General features: G+C 38.9%; 1 protein-coding gene across 2 annotated transcripts in view; it reads left to right on the top strand.

Annotated features, from left to right (window-relative positions):
* The window catches only part of TTC28 (tetratricopeptide repeat domain 28), a gene marked incomplete at its 5' end in the record, with an annotated part of 590,760 nt that overhangs the window by 299,064 nt on the left and 271,351 nt on the right, over positions 1–20,345 (top strand). For both annotated transcript variants that reach the window (XM_082668131.1, XM_082668132.1), the window contains 2 exons: positions 7,739–8,011; positions 8,917–9,047. In XM_082668131.1, coding sequence (XP_082524257.1) covers positions 7,739–8,011; positions 8,917–9,047 — 404 coding nt within the window. The remainder of the gene's footprint in view (positions 1–7,738; positions 8,012–8,916; positions 9,048–20,345) is intronic.

Genomic DNA, 20,345 nt, shown 5'->3' with positions numbered 1-20,345 from the left:
TCTGTTGTGTCAGTTGTTTTTGTTTTGCAATTCTGAGACGCAATAGGGAAGCTCCCTCGTGCAGTGCTTCTGTAAGCAAACAAAGCTCCCACGATGTGCACAGCGTTCCTGTGGTTTGGCCTTTTGGGGACGTTTCAAGATTTTTTTAAAGATAGGGCTAATCTATAGTAATATACTCTTGTTCCCAAATAAATATATTAATCCACTTTGGAACTTACTTGATTTTTAAAATTTTGTTGTTGCCTATATTGCTAACTGCATTAAGTCTTTTTTACTTTACTTTTGTGGTTTCATTCATGCTCAAAAACCAGATATCAGATAATCTACTTTTCCTGTAGATATATTTACATCACTATATGTAATGTATTTCCCTTAAATCATTTATGTAAATGTCCAAATAAGTATTAATATAAAATGAGACTCTTTAATGACCCTCAAATTATCCTTTTACTATTTTCCATTTCTCCTTTTTAGATAGTCTTTCAGCAATTTCAGTTCATTGTATCTATAAATGTTTATGTAAATTTGGATGTTGTAGCATAGTACTACTGCCAACGGCAGATTTAATAATGTAATTACAAAGTGAGACTGTGTTTACCTTTATTTGTTCCTCTAAAGACGCTAGGGCTGCTTCTTGCTGAGGGTTCTCTTGTGTATATTTTCTATCCTCTTGTTAATTTGGTAATCTAAAGACTATTACATTTATAGGCTATCACCTGTCGTGGTGTTTCTACCAGCTTCAGAAGATCCAGGAAGCTGATTTTATGAAGTACTGGTAGAAAATGGCTCAAATATATAAGCTTTTCTCTCAGAGTCAAATTGGGGCTCACGTTTTATTTACCTGATAGTCCACCCTTGGTAACTCTTTCCCTCTGATTCTCTTTTAAGTGGCAGTCACTTTGCACAGAGGGCCTGTTTCTGAAATGTTATGTTAAAAAAAACCTGACTTTTCCCCCAAAGGTTGGGCTCTAATTCCAGTACTGCCATTTGCTATCCCCTTGACTGAGCAAGGTTGCTTCCTTTCTCTGCACCTCAGTTCTTACCTGTAAAAGGGGTGTGATAATAAGTACCTCCTAATATTGTTTTTTAAAAATATTTATTTATTTATTTGGCTGCATTGGGTCTTAGTTGTGGCACACGGGATATTCATTGTGGCATGCAGGCTCTTCATTGCAGCATGCAGGCTTCTCTAGTTGCGGCGCGTGGGATTCTCTCTAGTTGTGGTACACGGTCTCCAGAGTGCCCAGGCTCAGTAGTTGTGGCGCATGGGCTTAGTTGCCCTGTGGCATGCGGGGATCTTAGTTCTCCAACCAGGGATTGGACCTGCGTCCCCTGCATTGGAAGGCGGATTCTTAACCACTGGACCACCAGGGAAGTCCCCTAATAATTGTTTTGAGAATCAAGCCTTGGCATGTAAAGGCAGGCCCCTTTAGGACAGTTCCCCTGTGCAGTGTGATGCCCTTCTTCTCTCTGTGGAAAGAAGTAGCAGCAGTGGTAAGCTTGCTCTTGTATTTGTGTTGTGGGTGTGGAACAAACACTGCACAGCACACATGGTCCTTTTGCTGAGCACTTGGTGCCTGGAAAAACTGCGTTTCTCCTGAGCATTGGTGTATTTTTATCTAAAAGGTTTGGGAATTATCTGAAGTGATCCTTTATTTTGCTTTGTCCTCTGTGAAGCGTTAGAGCTTAGTGTCCTGTCCACCTTTAGGAAGTGTGCCAGGGCTTATAGTCTCTAAGCTGAGTTTTCCTTACTTTACTTTCCACTCACTCTGACTTCTGTGTTTTCCACCTTATTTCTATAGAAGGCCTTTGAATCCTTTTGTAATGAAGTAGGATATAAATAAATTCACAAATGAACCCAGAAAAATATGAAGTGGCTTAGACAAAGAGCTAAACATGTCAGTTTTTATTTTCTTTTTTTGGGGGGAGGGTTAAGTTTTCCTTTTAGTGTGAACCAAAAGTTTTTTGTTTTTTTTTTTCCAGTTAAGGTAAAATGTACATAACATTTTTAGTTATGCAATTCAGTGGTATTAAGTGTATTTACAGCGTTGTGCACCCATCACTGCCATCTGTCTCCAGAACTTTTTCATCTTCCCAAATTGACACTTTGTACACATGAAACAATAATTCCTCGTCTTCCCCTACCGCCCCAGCTCCTGGCAACTACCAGGGTACCTCATATAAGTGGAGTCATACAATATTTGTCCTTTTGTGACAAGCCCAGTGGTTTTTAATTTAGTTTTCCCTCTAAGGAATTAGCCTAAGAAAAGGTAAAAATTAAAAATAATTAGATATTACGAACCTTACCTCTAAATTTTGGTTTTTGGGCTATACTTTACTCTCATTATACTTTGGTTACCTTCTTACCTTGTCAGTGGTTGCTGTTCTCTCTTTGGATCCCTGTTTTGGAGATTCATTCCAGAATTGTTTCTTCCAGTCTTCTGAGTTTGCAGTACAGTATTATATTATATCCAGTAATAATTGGTAGTGGTATCACCAGGTTTTTAGGAAAGTTGAAGCTTTTTAGTCATGTATGCTAATTAAATATTATAAGGATAACTTGGAAGGCTGCAGAATGTCTTCATAGTACCTGAGACAGATTGAAGTCTGTAAAAAATTTAGTTACCTTGAAGGTGATTCATAGGAGACAGTCAGTAGAGTATCATTACTTTGGAATAAGGCATTGTGCCTGTTAATGCATTTATTCCTCAAATTCTGTAAATTTTAAAATTCTAAATATGTCTGAAATTTATCCCTTGCTGTCCATCTGTTTTGTCATTGCAAATACAGGACTTTTTCTCTAACTGGTTTTCCTGGCTATTATCTCTTCCAAACCAGTCCATGCTTTGCTTCCCTTCCAGAATGAACTTTCTAAAGTGTAAGTTTGATCTGTCATTCTCTTATTTATAATTCTGAATTTTCCCCATTGTCTACAAGATAAAGGCCAACTACCTTAGTATAAAAGATCTTACTTCTCTTTTATTCTCATTACCAAGATATTCCCAGCTAAAACTACCTGCAGTTCCTGGAAAACACTAGTTTCTCATAGCTCCGATTTCTATTGAGATGTCATTACCTCTGGAAAGCATTCCTAGACCTACCTGAGTAGGGCTAGCACCTTTCTCCTCTGTGGTCCCATAGCACATCCTACCAATGCTGAGAAATCTGGATTGAAAGTTGTGTCATTATTTTATATATTACTAAGAAAAAATAAAATGCTGATAAGTAAATTTCTTTCTTATCACTTAACTTTTTATTTTATATAAACTGAAAGGATTCTTTTAGCCCCATTTAGACATAGAAATAACCAACCATTGTGAGGCACCATTGGGTTCATGGACATTAAATCTCAAATTCAGAAATGTTAAAATGTGAATGAATATGCAGAACTGATGAAATAAATATAGTATATCTTTTAGTTGAGTGTGATTATTTGTTTATTATTAGCTTCTACTACATTCTTACAAGGTTTTCAAGTGTCAGGAAATGTGACTTTGTTTATCTTAAATTCTTAAAGCCTTTACATTTTGAAAGCACATAACTGGTGTTCAATGATTGTTGCAAAGTGCCTTTACATTCTTATGAAGTTGTTTTGACATTGGATATTTTATATATTATGCATGATTTCTATAAAGGAAAACATCTTTACATCTACAGGCTGCCAAAACTCTGTTCCATCTAGCCTGAGAAAATCACACAATTAGTCCTTTTGCTAACAGCCTAAGTTTACTGTAGAATAGGAATTAGAATCATAGAATAGTATAGTTGGGAAGAATCTTATAGATCACCTAATCCAGCCTATACAGTTTTTTTTCTTTTTTTTTGAATTTTATTTTATTTATTTTTTATACAGCACAGTCTTATTAGTTATCCATTTTATACATATTAGTGTATACATGTCAATCCCAATCTCCCAATTCATCACACCACCACCACCCCGCCCCTGCCACTCTCCCTTCTCGGTGTCCGTACATTTGTGCTCAACATCTGTGTCTCTATTTCTGCCCTGCAAACTGGTTCATCTGTACCATTTTTCTAGGTTCCACATATATGCGTTAACATACGATATTTGTTTTTCTTTTTCTGACTTACTTCACTCTGCAGCCTATACAGTTTTTATACATTAAAAAAAAACTTATCTTACCACTTTTATTTATCAAATGAGTGTACAACTGCTAACCAGACCTTCTGATTAGTGAGTATGGACAAATGAGACGTAATTACAGCCCAAAGCAGAGAAGTTTGACATTAAAATTTTTTTAATTTACATCAAGTGAAATGGACTTTTTGTGTATATATCTTTACACATGCATAGATGCAAACATAGATACATTTACATGTATATACACATATGTATTTAATATTGACATATACTTATCTATAACGTGTATAGATTTATGTAACCATCACCACAATCATAATTGTGATACATTTGACAAAGTGAGGAAAGTAAGGTTATGTGGCTTTGAAATCCAGGTCTCTTTATCCTTAGCTCAGTATTTTCTGTGTTATTCCACATCAGCTTCCTTCCCCATAAATATTCTCTGGGCCATTCAAGCTGCCCTGTTCATCATTCCTTTTCATTCCATGTACCTATCTTCCATTCCATGCACCTTTGTTTAGGACAAACCTGCCTAAAATACCCTCTACTCACAGAAGAAAGTACAAAGACTTGTCTAAGTCCTACCCTTTCTTTAAGAAATCAGGTTCTGTTTTTATGAAGTTTTCTGATTACCCTTGATAATCATTCCCTTTTCCAAACTCTTATAACATATACTGTATTTGAGCTTGCATTATAATTTATCTTTTTATATATGTATAGTCTCTTTCCTATATACCACAAGTAGAAATTTGATCTTTTACCTCTTAATCCTTCCGTTTCATTTTTATTTAGTAAAAATTTGTACAAATGAAGATTTCCTTTTCTTTTGAAAATCTTCCAAGTATTTCCCTTGGTCCTCTAACTGTGGCAATGTTCTCTCTTCTTTCTACAATTGTGTAGTTTTAGAGGCTCTATTGGATGGCTCTTTTTTTGAACTCAGCCATGGTTGCAATGGTTAAAATAATCACCAGCTGAAAAGTAGAATCTTTGCTGGCCATCAGTCATTTCGTGCCATCTGTGTCTGAACATTCTTCCTGTGTTTTGGGAACTCCCTGTCTTTTACTTCTGCCTCCTTGCCTTCCACTATAAAAGTTGAAAACATCAGATCCTAATTTTCGCATCCTCCTTTGCACCTGGGACTCCACCTTTGAATTAGGAGCTAAAGGCTAAAAGAAGAAAGGATATACAGAATTTGTTCCAGTGGTGGCAGGTGGCAATAGTGACATCCGTTTTCCAAGGGCGGCATTTAGTAGTGGTGGAGGCAGAATTACAAGCTGCAATGTCCTGTGTTTACTTGCAGTGGTGATGTTGCCTTCACCAGGAACTTTTGTTCACAAAAGTTGACTATGGGTCTGGAGGCCTGGTTTTCCACCCTTCCCAGTAGCCACTCAGTGCATTTCTTCCCTGCTTAAAATCAGCTGGAATTGACTTCTTGTGTGAACAAGAATTTTGCCCGGTATAGTATCAGAGAGCCTGGACTTAGAGCCCTGCAATAGGTTCTTGCCTTGGCTTTGTCCCAAGCTATCTGACCTTGCGTGAATACTCAATACTTAAATACTCAGATTCTTCATTTCTAAAATAATGGTGTTGGGCTTCCCTGGTGGCGCAGTGGTTAAGAATACGCCTGCCAATGCAGGGGACACGGGTTCGAACCCTGGTCCGGGAAGATCCCACATGCTGCGGAGCAACTAAGCCCATGCGCTACAACTACTGAGCCTGCGCTCTAGAGCCCGTGAGCCACAACTACTGAGCCCACGCACCACAACTACTGAAGCCTGCACGCCTAGAGCCTGTGCTCCGCAACAAGAGAAGCCACCACAGTGAGAAACCCTCACACCACAACAAAGAGTAGCCCCTACTCGCCACAACTAGAGAAAGCCGACGCACAGCAACGAAGACCCAACACAGCCAAAAAAATAAATAAAAATAAATTTAGGGCTTCCCTGGTGGCGCAGTGGTTGAGAGTCCGCCTGCGGATGCAGGGGACACGGGATCGTGCCCTGGTCTGGGAAGATCCCATATGCCGCGGAGCGGCTAGGCCCGTGAGCCATGGCCGCTGAGCCTACGCTCCGCAATCGGAGAGGCCACAACAGTGAGAGGCCCATGTACTGCAAAAATAAATAAATAAATAAATTTAATAAATAAAATAAGGGTGTTTTCAAGGTCTTTTCAGCTCTAAAATTCTGTTATTTTTGCTTCTGCTAATTGGCCATTGGGATGCTAATGTGTGATCATCACTGGCTGCCAAATCCATCAGTGGATACCACCAAAGTTCTGCTCACAGTTATTTCAGTGTGGCATTGTTCTTTTCCTGTTCTAGCAATTCCTGGGCTCTTGTGCCTGTATTTAACCCTATTGGTTAGCAAACGTTTACTGGTACTGTGTACTGCTTGCATCTTGATAGGTGTAAAAATGTTCTTTGTTCTCTGTTTAGTGATCTGATTGAAGGGAAAAATGCTTTAGGCACCAGTAGGTTTCGAGGTTTCCGTGGTAATGTTGATTCGGATGAGAGCTCCTTAGTGGCAAGTGGAGATTTGAAGTCATAAATTGTAAAAATTACATTTTAATGCAGTACTGTTGGCTGAGAGATTCACAGTTTAAAGAGACCAACCTTTCAATAGTTTTTTTTTTTTTTTTTTCACATAAGCACAGTGGAACAACTAATGTGAAACAGTTTTTCAGGAAAGCTAACAACAAAAGTGTTACAAGTGCTACCTCACTGTAAGGTTATAGTCATTAGCTCTGCAACAGTCTTTTAAAAAAAAAAATAGGGCTTCCCTGGTGGCGCAGTGGTTGAGAGTCCGCCTGCCGATGCAGGGGACAAGGGTTCGTGCCCCGGTCTGGGAAGATCCCACATGCCACGGAGCGGCTGGGCCCGTGAGCCATGGCCGCTGAGCCTGCGCGTCCGGAGCCTGTGCTCCGCAACGGGAGAGGCCACAACAGTGAGAGGCCCGCGTACCACAAAAAAAAAAAAATAATAAAAAAATAAGAGGAGGAAGAAGGAGCTTAGAGGTCATCCACTTTGAAACCTAGCTTCAAATGGAAAGAATCTCCCTGTGGCTTCCTGACCCCTAATCTGTGTCCTTTCCACAACATGAAAATAAAATGAGATAAACATTAATTTTGTCTTTCATCTTACCTTAGTAAACTCAGACGATTTCTTTTTTCTTCTTGATATGCACAGAAACCAAAAATTTCATGTGATTTGCTTTATTGTGATATTTCCTCTGTTGCAGTGGTCTGGAAGTAGACTCACAGCATCTCTGAGGTCTGCCTGTATATAGTAGGGGTGGGACTTGAGTGATGTGCCTGTGATATTTTGAGAGGGCAGGAGGTCAGAGAAGGGAGAACCATTCAGGGAAAGTGGTGGGTCCTGATCAAAGAAAGACCAGAAGAGAGGACAAGTGTGGTGTATGCATGTGAAAGTGATGTAAGGAAATTACTGGAAAGACATTGGTGTTACCCAGTCGTATGAATGAGTGGACAGTAAGGGTGGTGCTAGATTGAAAGGTTGAAGAGTTTGTACCTGAAACAGGCCATAAAAAGGTATGATAAACATTTGTTTCTAGAGCGTATTGGAAAAGATTGTTTTGTGTATAAGCCTATATTCTCTTATTTTCTTTTGTTTTTCTTCAGACTCCCTCGAGCCCACTTATCAACAGCTTCAGAAAATGAAACTGGACAAGAGTCCCTTTGTGGTCGTGTCTGTGGTTGGGCAAGAACTCTTGACAGCTGGCCATCATGGGGCCTCTGTGGTTGTCTTAGAAGCCGCTCTGAAGATTGGCACCTGCAGCCTCAAACTGAGAGGTTCCGTTTTCTCTGCGCTGAGCAGTGCTTACTGGTCTCTCGGAAACACAGAGAAGAGCACTGGATACATGCAGCAGGACTTGGATGTAGCCAAGACCTTAGGTAGAGTTATGCTTTTCTCCTTTATTTCAGTACAGAAAGGAAATGAAGAAAGCTGATTAACCTGATGTGAATGGGAGTAGTATGTGCCATGAAAAGTGATTGTACCTCGGGAACATTCTCTGTTTTAGAGTACTTAGGTCTTTAGGGCTTTTCATTTAACAAGGTATCAAGCTCCCAAAAGGCCAAAAGATATGGATTAACATATTCATTGCCTCCTCAGAGATATGGGCTCACAGATTTAATATCTCAGATGATAGATTTGTGGGTGAATCTTTGACCTTAATTTTCATTTTTGCCTACAATAGAATGCACCATCATTTTGTTGGACGAAATAGTGCAGTGCAGTGGTTAAGACTGTGGACTATGGAGCCAGACTGCTGAGTTTAGAATCCTGGCTCTGCCACTTAACTAGCTGTGTGACCTTCGGCAAGTTGCCTAATCTCTGTGCTGCTGTTTCCTCATTTTAAAAAAAAATGTGGTTTATGATAATCATCACAGTGATTATTCAAGGACTTGGAGGATTGCAGTAAGAGAAGAGATATGGTGGGTCAGCATACTTGTAAAGAAGCATACTTGTAAAGAAGCAACATATTATGGTAGGTGTGGAGTAAAGTGACTGAACCAACAAGCTGATGGTTGTTCAGAAACAAAGCAATGACCTCTCATTTCCAGAACACTTATGTCCCTGACTGCAGTTGTATGTTATAACATCAATAACAGTTGTCCAGAGATTTAACTTCTAGGACCATAACTTCCTACATAGAGTCTTTTAGAAGAAGAAAAGAAGGCAAGTGAAATCTTAGCTAGTAAATCTGTGGCTGTTGTATTAGGATGGCCATTATATATTATAAATAATGCTGTAACTTAGATAAATTTTATCTTTTTTTTTTTTAAACCCAATTCAGGTGACCAGACAGGAGAATGCCGAGCTCATGGGAATCTGGGCTCTGCATTCTTCTCCAAAGGAAATTACCGGGAGGCTCTCACTAACCACAGGCATCAGTTGGTGCTTGCCATGAAACTCAAGGATCGAGAGGTAGGAAGTTTACCTGCAGACCAAAACCAGTTTTTTTGAAACATGGGGTCTTTTTTGGCTGCTCAGAATGTTTTAGGTATCTTAAAATATTACTTTCAGAAGTTGATAATCATTGCTTCTAACTTTCATCAACAACGAGGTGTTGAACATCTATCACATACAGGACTTGGGGATATAGAGGTAAATGAGACATGGTCTCTGACCTCAGGATCTAGCAGCTTGGTCAGATACATTGTTCTTATTCTCTTCAAATGTGCTATGGATATATGTAAAATTAGCAAAAAGCTATATCATTATGATATATTTATTAAATTAAATAAGCACACATTATGCTTTATCTGAGATGGAGTATTATTGCTGTGAATCCTTCACATTGTTTCTTTGGTGGATTTTTAACTCTGGTGGTAGAAACATGTTAAGTCTCACTGAGAGACCTGAATCGTAATGACAGAGAAATATCATCCTAGTCTTTTCTAGATAAATGAAATGAAATATCCTCAGAAACTTGATATCCAGTAGATGCAACATGATGGTGCCTGCAGAGTGGAAAGAGGGTGGGGTTTGGTAGGAGACAGACCCAGATTTGAATCCCTGCTTCAGTTATCCTGGCTCGGGGATCTTGGGGAAGTTATTATTTAACTTCTTTTTGCCTCTTATTTCTTATTCAGAAAATGATGATTCTGTTTATTCTATACACAGTTGTGATAGGATTATAAATAATACATGTAAAGTACCTAGCATGGTACCTGGAATTCCATAAATGGTAGTAATAATATAATATTATAAATAAGAATGAAGTTAATAGCAGAGGCAACAATAAATTTATGAATTAATCTATGTGTTGGGAAATATGTTTAGTTACATTTACATCTCAGAATGTCACTGTAGGACGTTATGGAGATTAACTATATTATTTAAATGACCCAGCATCTTCATGTCTCTAGAACACAGTCAGGCACTAGAAAGGAATTGGGAAAGAAAAAAACCTTTACTTCAGTGGCATGCTGGAATCTCCCCTTGGGAAAGCTGGACTCCTAGAAAGTCTCTCTCATCCATAGGTATCAGAAAAAAAGCCTTTGAAAGCTCCAAGGGCAGTGAATTTTTGGCAATTTTATTCTCAAGAGAGTTGCCTAAACACTTTTCTCTTTACCTATTTACTCTTAGTTTACAAACATTTCTTATAAGCCAGATTATCTGATTTCTTGATGTTAAGAGAATGAAAAGAAGTTCAGATTTCTAGAGGCAGATATACTGATGGCATTAAGAAGTGAGAGCCAGGTTTAAGAACTAAAACAGCATCAGTATCTAGATAGAGCCATTTAGTGCAGGGACAGATAGCTGAATTTATACCCCATTTTCCTAACCTTTGAGGTGTATATATTAGCTCGATTACTGGATAAGCTAGAAAGACTTTTAATTAGGGACATAGGGTTGTGATAGGTATTAAAAAGGAGAACACTCAATTGCTGCCAAGATTCTGGAATTCCAGAGGAAACAGAGACTGATATAGACCTGAGGAAGTTTGTGAAACAGGTAGAAATCAAGCTGGCCCCCAAGTGAGATGTAGAAATTGCCATATGAGGTTCTAAAACCTGGTCAGCAGGTAAGTCACGTTTTGCTGAGTGATAAGATAGTTTATTCCTTTAGCAAAGAACAGATATTTTCCACCATCCTATTATATATATTATATATATAGTCACAGATTCTTGGTTTTTTTTTAAATTGAGTTTTGAACTTTATTTATTTATTTTTGCTGCATTGGGTCTTCGTTGCTGCACGCAGGCTTTCTGTAGCTGCGGCAAGTGGGAACTACTCTTCATTGCGGTGCTCAGGCTTCTCATTGCGGTGACTTCTCTTGTTGTGGAGCATGGGCTCTAGGAGCACAGGCTTCAGCATTTGTGGCACGTGGGCTCAGTAGTTGTGGTGCATGGGCCCAGTTGCCGTGCGGCATGTGGGATCTTCCGGGTCCAGGGCTCGAACCCGCGTCACCTGCATTGGCAGGCGGATTCTTAACCACTGCGCCACCAGGGAAGTCCCCATCGTTTTTTTAAAAGGTGATATTTATTAGTTTTATCTAATTACATAAGAAATACATGAAAATAACCAACTGTAAGCTTACCATCCTATTAATATTATTTTGGGTATAATCTTTTGATCATATATGCAGTTATAATTGTTCATATGTATTCACACAAGAATTGAAATCCTATTATATACTGTTTTAACTTGTTTTTTCATTAATATTTTCCACTTTTTTTTTAACATCTTTATTGGAGTATAATTGCTTTACAGTGTTGTGTTAGTTTCTGCTGTATAAGAAAGTGAATCAGCTATATGCATATGTATATCCCCATATCCCCTCCCTCTTGCATCTTCCTCCCACCCTCCTTATCCCACCCTTCTAGGTGGTCACAAAGCACCAAGCTGATCTCCCTGTGCCATGCAGCTGCTTCCCACTAGCTATCTATTTTACATTTGGTAGTGTATGTATGTCAGTGCTACTCTCTCACTTCGTCGCAGCTTACCCTTCCCCCTCCCCGTGTCCTCAAGTCCATTCTCTACGTCTGTGTCTTTATTCCTGTCCTGCCCCTAGGTTCACCTTTTTTTTTTTTTTTTAGATTCCATATATATGTGTTAGCATATAGTATTTGTTTATCTCTTTCTGATTTACTTCACTCTGTATGACAGACTCTAGGTCCATCCACCACACTAAAAATAACTCAATTTCGTTTCTTTTTATGGCTGAGTAATATTGCATTGTATATATGTGCCACATCTTCTTTATCCATTCATCTGTCGATGGACACTTAGGTTGCTTCCATGTCCTGGCGATTGTGAATAGTGTTGCAGTGAACATTGTGGGACATGACTCTTTTTGAATTATGGTTTTCTCAGGGCATATGCCCAGTAGTGGGATTGCTGGGTCATGTGGTAGTTCTATTTCTAGGTTTTTAAGGAACCTCCACACTATTCTCCATAGTGACTGTATCAATTTACATTCCCACCAACAGTGCAAGAGGGTTCCCTTTTCTCCACACCTTCTCCAGCATTTGTTGTTTGTAGATTTTTTGATGATGGCCATTCTGACTGGTGTGAGATGATATCTCATTGTAGTTTTGATTTGCATTTCTCTGATGATTAATGATGTTGAGCATTCTTTCATGTGTTTGTTGGCAATCTGTATATCTTCTTTGGAGAAATGTCTATTTCGGTCATCTGCCCATTTTTGGACTGGGCTGTTTTTTTGATATTGAGCTGCATGAGTTGCTTGTATATTTGGAGATTAATCCTTTGTCAGTTGCTTCATTTGCAAATATTTTCTCCCATTCTGAGGGTTGTCTTTTGGTCTTGTTTATGGTTTCCTTTGCTGTACATAAGCTTTGAAGTTTCATTAGGTCCCATTTGTTTATTTTTGTTTTTGTTTCCATTTCTCTAGGAGGTGGGTCAAAAAGTATCTTGCTGTGATTTATGTCATAGAGTGTTCTGCCTATGTTTTCCTCTAAGAGTTTTATAGTGTATGGCCTTACATTTAGGTCTTTAATCCATTTTGAGTTTATTTTTGTGTATGGTGTTAGGGAGTGTTCTAATTTCATTCTTTTACATGTAGCTGTCCAGTTTTCCCAGCACCACTTATTGAAGAGGCTGTCTTTTCTCCATTGTATATTCTTGCCTCCTTTATCAAAGATAAGGTAACTATGTGTGCGTGGGTTTATCTCTGGGCTTTCTATCCTGTTCTCTTGATCTATATTTATGTTTTTGTGCCAGTACCATACCATCTTGATTGTTGTAGCTTTGTAGTATAGTCTGAAGTCCGGGAGCCTGATTCCTCCAGCTCCATTTTTCTTTCTCAAGATTGTTTTCGCTATTCGGGGTCTCTTGTGTTTCCATACAAATTGTGCAATTTTTTGTTCTAGTTCTGTGAAAAATGCCAGTGGTAGTTTGATAGGGATTGCATTGAATCTGTAGATTGCTTTGGGTAGTATAGTCATTTTCACACTGTTGATTCTTGCAACCCAAGAACATAGTATATCTCTACATCTGTTTATATCATCTTTAATTTCTTTCATCAGTGTCTTACACTTTTCTGCATACAGATCTTTTGTCTCCTTAGGTAGGTTTATTCCTAGATATTTTATTCATTTTGTTGCAATGGTAAATGGGAGTGTTTCCTTAATTTCTCTTTCAGATTTTTCATCATTAGTGTATAGGAATGCAAGAGATTTCTCTGCTTTAATTTTATATCTTGCTACTTTACCAAATTCATTAATTAGCTCTAGTAGTTTCCTGGTAGTATCTTTAGCATTCTGTATGTATAGTATCATGTCATCTGTAACAGTGACAGTTTTACTCCTTTTCTGATTTGTATTCCTTTTATTTCTTTTTCTTCTCTGATTTCTGCGGCTAAAACTTCCAAAACTATGTTGAATAATAGTGGTGAGAGTGGGCAACCTTGTCTTGTTCCTGCTCTTAGAGGAAATGGTTTCAGTTTTTCACCATTGAGAATGATGTTGGCTGTGGGTTTGTCATATATGGCCTTTATTATGTTAAGGTAAGTTCCCTTTATGCCTACTTTATGGAGAGTTTTTATCATAAATGGGTGTTGAATTTTGTCGAAAGCTTTTTCTGCATCTATTGAGATTATCATATGGTTTTTATCTTTCACTTTGTTAATATGGTGTTTCATATTGATTGGTTTGCATATATTGAAGAATCCTTGCATTCCTGGGATAAATCCCACTTGATCATGGTGTATGATCTTTTTAATGTGCTGTTGGATTCTGTTTGCTAGTATTTTGTTGAGGATTTTTGCCTCTATGTTCATCAGTGATATTGGCCTGTAGTTTTGTTTTTTTGTCGCATCTTTATCTTCTTTTGGTATCAGAATGATGGTGGCCTTGTAGAATGATTTTGGGAGTGTTCCTCCCTCTGCTATAGTTTGGAAGAGTTTGAGAAGGATAGGTGTTAGCTCTTCTCTAAATGTTTGATAGAATTCGCCTGTGAAGCCATCTGGTCCTGGGCTTTTGTTTGTTGGAAGATTTTTAATCACAGCTTCAATTTCAGTGCTTGTAATTGGTCTGTTTATATTTTCTATTTCTTCCTGGTTCAGTGTTGGAAGGTTGTGCTTTTCTAAGAATTTGTCCATTTCTTCCAGATTGTCCATTTTATTGGCATGTATTTGCTTATAGTAATCTCTCATGATCCTTTGTATTGCTGCAGTGTCAGTTGTTACTTCTTTTTCATTTCTAATTCTATTGATTTGAATCTTCTCCCTTTTTTTCTTGACGTGTGGGGCTAATGGTCTATCAATTTTGTTTATCTTCTCAAAGAACCAACTTTTAGTTTTATTGATCTTTGCTATTGTTTCCTTCATTTCTTTTTCATTTATTTCTGATCTGATCTTTATGATTTCTTTCCTTCTTCTGCTAACTTTGGGGTTTTTTTGTTCTTCTTTCTCTAATTGCTTTAGGTGTAAGGTTAGGTAGTTTATTTGAGATTTTTCTTGTTTCTTGAGGTAGGATTGTGTTGCTATAAACTTCCCTCTTAGAACTGCTTTTGCTGCATCCCATAGGTTTTGGGCCGTCTTGTTTTCATTGTTGTTTGTTTCTAGGTATTTTTTGATTTCCTCAGTGATCTCTTGGTTATTTAGTAGTGTATTGTTTAGCGTCCATGTGTTTGTATTTTTTACAGATTTTTTCCTGTAATTGATATTTAGTCTCATAGCATTGTGGTCAGAAAAGATCCCTGATATGATTTCAGTTTTCTAAAATTCACTAAGGCTTGATTTGTGACCCAAGATATGATCTATCCTGGAGAACGTTCCATGAGTACTGGAGAAGAAAGTGTATTCTGTTGTTTTTGGATGGAATGTCCTATAAATATCAATTAAATCCATCTTGTGGGCTTCCCTGGTGGCGCAGTGGTTGGGAGTCCACCTGCCAATGCAGGGGACACGGGTTCGTGCCCTGGTCCGGGAGGATCCCACATGCCGCAGAGCGGCTGGGCCTGTGGGCCATGGCCGCTGGGCCTGCGCGTCGGGAGCCTGTGCTCCGCAAGTGGAGAGACCACGATGGTGAGAGGACCAAGTACTGAAAAAAAAAATCCATCTTGTCTAATGTGTCATTTAAAGCTTGTGTTTCCTTATTTATTTTCATTTTGCATGATCTGTCCATTGGTGAAAGTGGGGTGTTAAAATCCCCTACTATTGTGTTACTGTCGATTTCCTCTTTTATGGCTGGTAGCATTTACCTTATGTATTGAGGTGCTCCTTTGTGGGGTGCATAAATATTTACAATTGTTTTATCTTCTTCTTGGATTGATCCCTTGATTATTATGTAGTATCCTTCTTTATCTCTTGTAATAGTCTTTATTTTAAAGTCTATTTTGTCTAATATGAGAATTGCTACTCCAGCTTTCTTCTGGTTTCCATTTGCATGGAATATCTTTTTCCATCCCCTCCCTTTCAGTCTGTATGTGCCCCTAGGTCTGAAGTGTGTCCCTTGTAAATAGCATATATATGAGTCTTGTTTTTGTATCCCTTCAGCCAGTTTGTGTCTTTTGGTTGGAGCATTTAATCCATTTACATTTAAGGTAATTATCGATATGTATGTTCCTATTACCATTTTCTTAATTGTTTTGGGTTTGTTTTTGTAGATCTTTTCCTTCTGTTGTGTTTCCTGAGTAGAAAAGTTCTTTTAGCATTTGTTGTAAAGCTGGTTTGGTGGTGCTGAATTCTCTTAACTTTTGCTTATCTGTAAAAGTTTTAATTTCTCCATTGAATCTGAATGAGATCCTTGGTGGGTAGAGTAATCTTGCTTGTAGGTTTTTCCCTTTCATCACTTTAAATATGTCCTGCCACTCCCTTCTGGCTTGCAGAGTTTCTGCTGAAAGATCAGCTGTTAACCTTATGGGAATTCCATTGTATGCTATTTGTTGCTTTTCCCTTGCTGCTTTTAATATTTTTTCTTTGTATTTAATTTTTGATAGTTTGATTAATATGTGTCTTGGCATGTTTCTCCTTGTATTTATCCTGTATGGGACTCTCTGTGCTTTCTGGACTTGATTGACTAGTTCCTTTCCCATATTGGGGAAGTTTTCAACTATAGTTTCTTCAGATATTTTCTCAGTCCCTTTCTTTTTCTCTTCTTCTTCTGGGACCCCTATAATTCGAATGTTGGTGCGTTTAGTGTTGTCCCAGAGGTCTCTGAGAGTCTCCTCAATTCTTTTCATTCTTTTTTCTTTATTCTGCTCCCTGGCAGTTATTTCCACCATTTTATCTTCCAGCTCGCTTATCTGTTCTTCTGCCTCAGTTATTCCATTATTGATTCCTTCTAGAGTATTTTTAGTTTCAGTAATTGTGTTGTTCATCACAGTTGGTTTGCTCTTTAGTTCCTCTAGATCCTTGTTAAATGTTTCTTATATTTTCTCCATTCTGTTCCCGAGATTTTGGATCGTCTTTACTGTAATTAGTCTGAATTCCTTTTCAGGTAGGTTGCCTATTTCATCTTCATTTATTTGATCTTGTAGGTTTTTACCTTGCTCCTTCTTCTGTAACATATTTTTTTGTCATTTCTTTTCTTTTCTTTTTGATGGGTGGTGCTGTATTCCTGTCTTACTGGTTGTTTGGCCTGAGACATCCATCACTGGAATTTGCAGGCAGTTGGATAGAGCTGGGTCTTGGTGCTGAGATGAGGACCTCCAAGAGGCCTCACTCTGATTGATACTCCCTGTGGTCTGAGGTTCTCTGTTAGTCCAGGGTTTTGGACTTGGAGCTCCCACTACAGGAGCTCAGGCCCGACCTCCAGCCTGGGAACCAAGATCCTGCAAGCTTTGTGGCACGGTAAAAAAAAAAAAAAAAAAAAAAAGGAAGAAAGAAAGAAAAAAGGAGCAGTACAATATCAAAGAATAGAAAACAAAATAAAATTAGAAAGATAAAAAATATGTTAGGTAAAATAAAACTATAATTGAAACAATTGCAACAAGGTAAAAGAAAACCACAACAAAAAAAAGAAAAAAGGGTAGGGGTGGGGGAAACAAGCCAGAAGGAGAGATCACTAACAAAGTATAAAGAATAAAATAAAATCAATCTAAAAGAGGAAAAAGAAAAAAATCTAAAAGAGGAAAAAAGAAAAAAAGCCTTGGCTATGGGGGTGGAGGTTAGGTGAGGGGTGGAACTTAGGCAGGGGTGGGGTTTAGGGTGGGACTGGGCCTAGGTGATGTTCAAGTGTGGGCAGGGCCTCTGCTTAGGACCTGCGCAGAAGGGGAGAGGCAGCATGTGGAAGGGAGGGCTTCTGGAGTGTGGAGTTCAGGAGTTTGGAAGTTGGTCCCTGAGTGAGGGTGTGTGGGTGGGATTTAGGCCCAGCTCATTGGAGGGCGTCTCCGAGTATGGAGGCGCGGGGACCTGGGTGGGGGTGTAGGTGCGGGGCTTGAGTTCTTTGAGGCAGGAGGGATGCTCCGAGGGCAGAGGATTAGGCCCAGGTGCTTCCCGGTGCCTAAGTGAACAGGGAAAGCACTGGCCCGTTCCCTTATGTTCTTTCTCACCCCTCCCTCACCGTCTCCCCCATCACCACTGAACCCCTAACCGTGGGTGGGTCCTGCTGGGTGTAGGGACTTCTTCCCTACCCCAGCCACCCCTCCGTCATGCCAGTCCTGGTCCAGCCTTTACTTTTGCTCCCCCTTCCCTCCTTCCCACTCCCTCAGGACCCATGCGGGCTGGAGGGGGCCTCAGTGGGCAGAGGATCAGGCCCGGGAACTCAGCAGGTTCCTAGGGGTCTAAGTGGGCAGGGGAAACCTGGTCATGGCTCCCTGTTGATCCTCTGCCCTCCCAATGGTTCCCAGTTTCCCCCTTCGGGGGTGGGATCCCTTCCCCTCCCCCAGCTGCCCCTCAGGGGCGCCAGTCCCTTCCCCTCTCCACTTCTCCTCCCGATTCACTCCCCCCACACCCCATGTCCTACCCAGTTGCTGGGGATTCCTCCCATCCCCTTAGGTGTCCGTGGTCCCCCACCAGTGCCCTAGTTGTGAGGAGACGCGAATTCCACGTCTTGATAGTATGCCATCTTGGCCTGTCTTCCAGTTATTTTTAAACATTTCTTCATTTTATTAAATGTTCCACTGAAGGTCTTTTGGCTTTATCATAATTTATTTAATCTTTCCCCCTACTGTTATACATTTAGTTTGTTACAAAATTTTTGGTATTATAAAATCTGGAAAAACATCTTTATGGATAAATCTTTGAACATATCTCTCATCATTTCTTTTGGTTAATGTATTAGAAGTGGGCTTGCTTAGAAAAAAACACATTAAGGCTTCTGATATTTATTGCTAAATTGCTCTCAGAAGGGCTGTATCTGTTTTTAGTTCTACGAGCAGTGTGTAAAAGCTTTCATTTCCTTGCACTAGCTAACACTAGGCATTACTGTTAAAACTAAAAAGTCAGTTTGATATTTAAAAAAATGATATCTTGGGCTTCCCTGGTGGCGCAGTGGTTGAGAGTCCGCCTGCCAATGCAGGGGATGCGGGTTCGTGCCCCGGTCTGGGAAGATCCCACATGCCGCGGAGTGGCTGGGCCTGTGAGCCATGGCCGCTGAGCCTGCGCGTCCGGAGCCTGTGCACCACAACGGGAGAGGCCACGATAGTGAGAGGCCCGTGTACAGCAAAAAAAATAAGAAAAAAAGATATCTTCTTGTTTTAATTTGCATTTCTTTGGTCACTACTGGGTTTACTATTTTTAAAAATTTCTTTTATAAAGATCTTGAATACTCAAAATATGTTTTTCTATTGCAATATTGGTTATTTTATATTGATCTGATTCTGGGCATTGCTGTATCATTCTACTGAGCAGTTGGGCAATTTGTGTTCTAATGCATAGTTTTAATTATTGTTGCTCTATAATATATTTTACATCTGCTACAAGTCCCATATCATTATTATTATTTTTAATGTCTAGGATATCCTTGTCTCTCTGTCCCCCATCAAATGAATTTTTAAATCATTTTGCCCAATTTTGGAGACTCTCCCGTTGTGGTATTTACTGGAAGTGTATTAAATTTACTTGTTAATTATGGATAAATTGATGTCGTTTCAATAGTTGATCTTCTATTTAAGAGGCTTGTCTGTTCTTTCATTTACTCTTTATTCCCCTCGCTGATCTACACTTTTGGGGAGGTTTTTCCCTAGATATTTAATATATATTGTTGGAAATGGGATATTTTTTCCATTGTGTCTTTTCTGAAAATTAGTTATTGATGCCAAAGAGGGAAGGTGTTTACTTTGCACGTTTTGTAATTGACTATGTGAAAATTGTCATTATAGCTCAGTATTTTTTATTGATTCCCTTGGATTTTCTTGTAATGCAGACTTTCTGCAAATAATGATAATTTTGTGCATTTCTTTCCTTATGTTATACCCCTACTTTTTTTCTCTTAATTATTGCACTGGTTAGAACTTTGAGAACTCTCCCCCAAAGCAATCATACCCTTTGAGTATAAAAAGTTCAGAGGATGTACTTTTTAATGATTATTCTACTCTTACATTGTATCTGTGACCTCAAATTTTATCTTGGTTTTCCTTTTGCATTATTTTGATATTGAAATAAAATATAGGAAGCTGCCTTTTGAAGCAAAAATTAACCACTATGAATGCTATGATTGGTGAGAAAACCAAGCTGCATCTTTCTGCCTCTTACATCTTTGCTATAATACATTTTAAGATTTTCCCAAGTAGCAAGATAGCAGCCTGAAACCACTTTGGCCACTTACCTTAAAAAGCAAAATGTTTTTCTTTTGTACGATTATTCTCAGATACTTAATAGCAGAGGTGATACCTTCGCCACAGGATTTTTCATTCTAACTAACCTTCTGTCTGCTTTAACAGTTTCAAAATTAATTTCAGATGGCCACAGAGACCTTCCTGTGAGCTAATATTAATTGTCAGAAGAATATACTAATTATATTGTTTTAGAGATTTTATTCTCTATTCAGGGAATCTGATATGCACATATGCTGATGAATCTGAAGGTTTTTTTATCAGTCTGATTTCTCTCCTGAGCTACATATTTCTTTATGCAGATGCCTCCTGGGCACCCGTCTTCAATTTAGTATGCCTGACTTAGCCCTCAATCTCTGCCTACTTCTGCATTCACCATTTGTCCTGTTGCCCAAGCCACCTCACTAGCATGTTTGATTTGTTACTGGGTTCTCTTCTTTCTATAAAAGAAATCCCTTTTCTGCCTCCTTCCTTCTGCCATATCATCTTTTGTCTGGACTTTTGCAGTAGCCTCCTCTCAGAACTTTCTATACTTTT

The sequence above is a fragment of the Grampus griseus genome, assembly GCF_964374135.1.
Source record: "Grampus griseus genome assembly, chromosome: 12".
NCBI lineage: Eukaryota > Metazoa > Chordata > Mammalia > Artiodactyla > Delphinidae > Grampus > Grampus griseus.
This window is presented reverse-complemented; position numbering and strand designations above follow the sequence as displayed.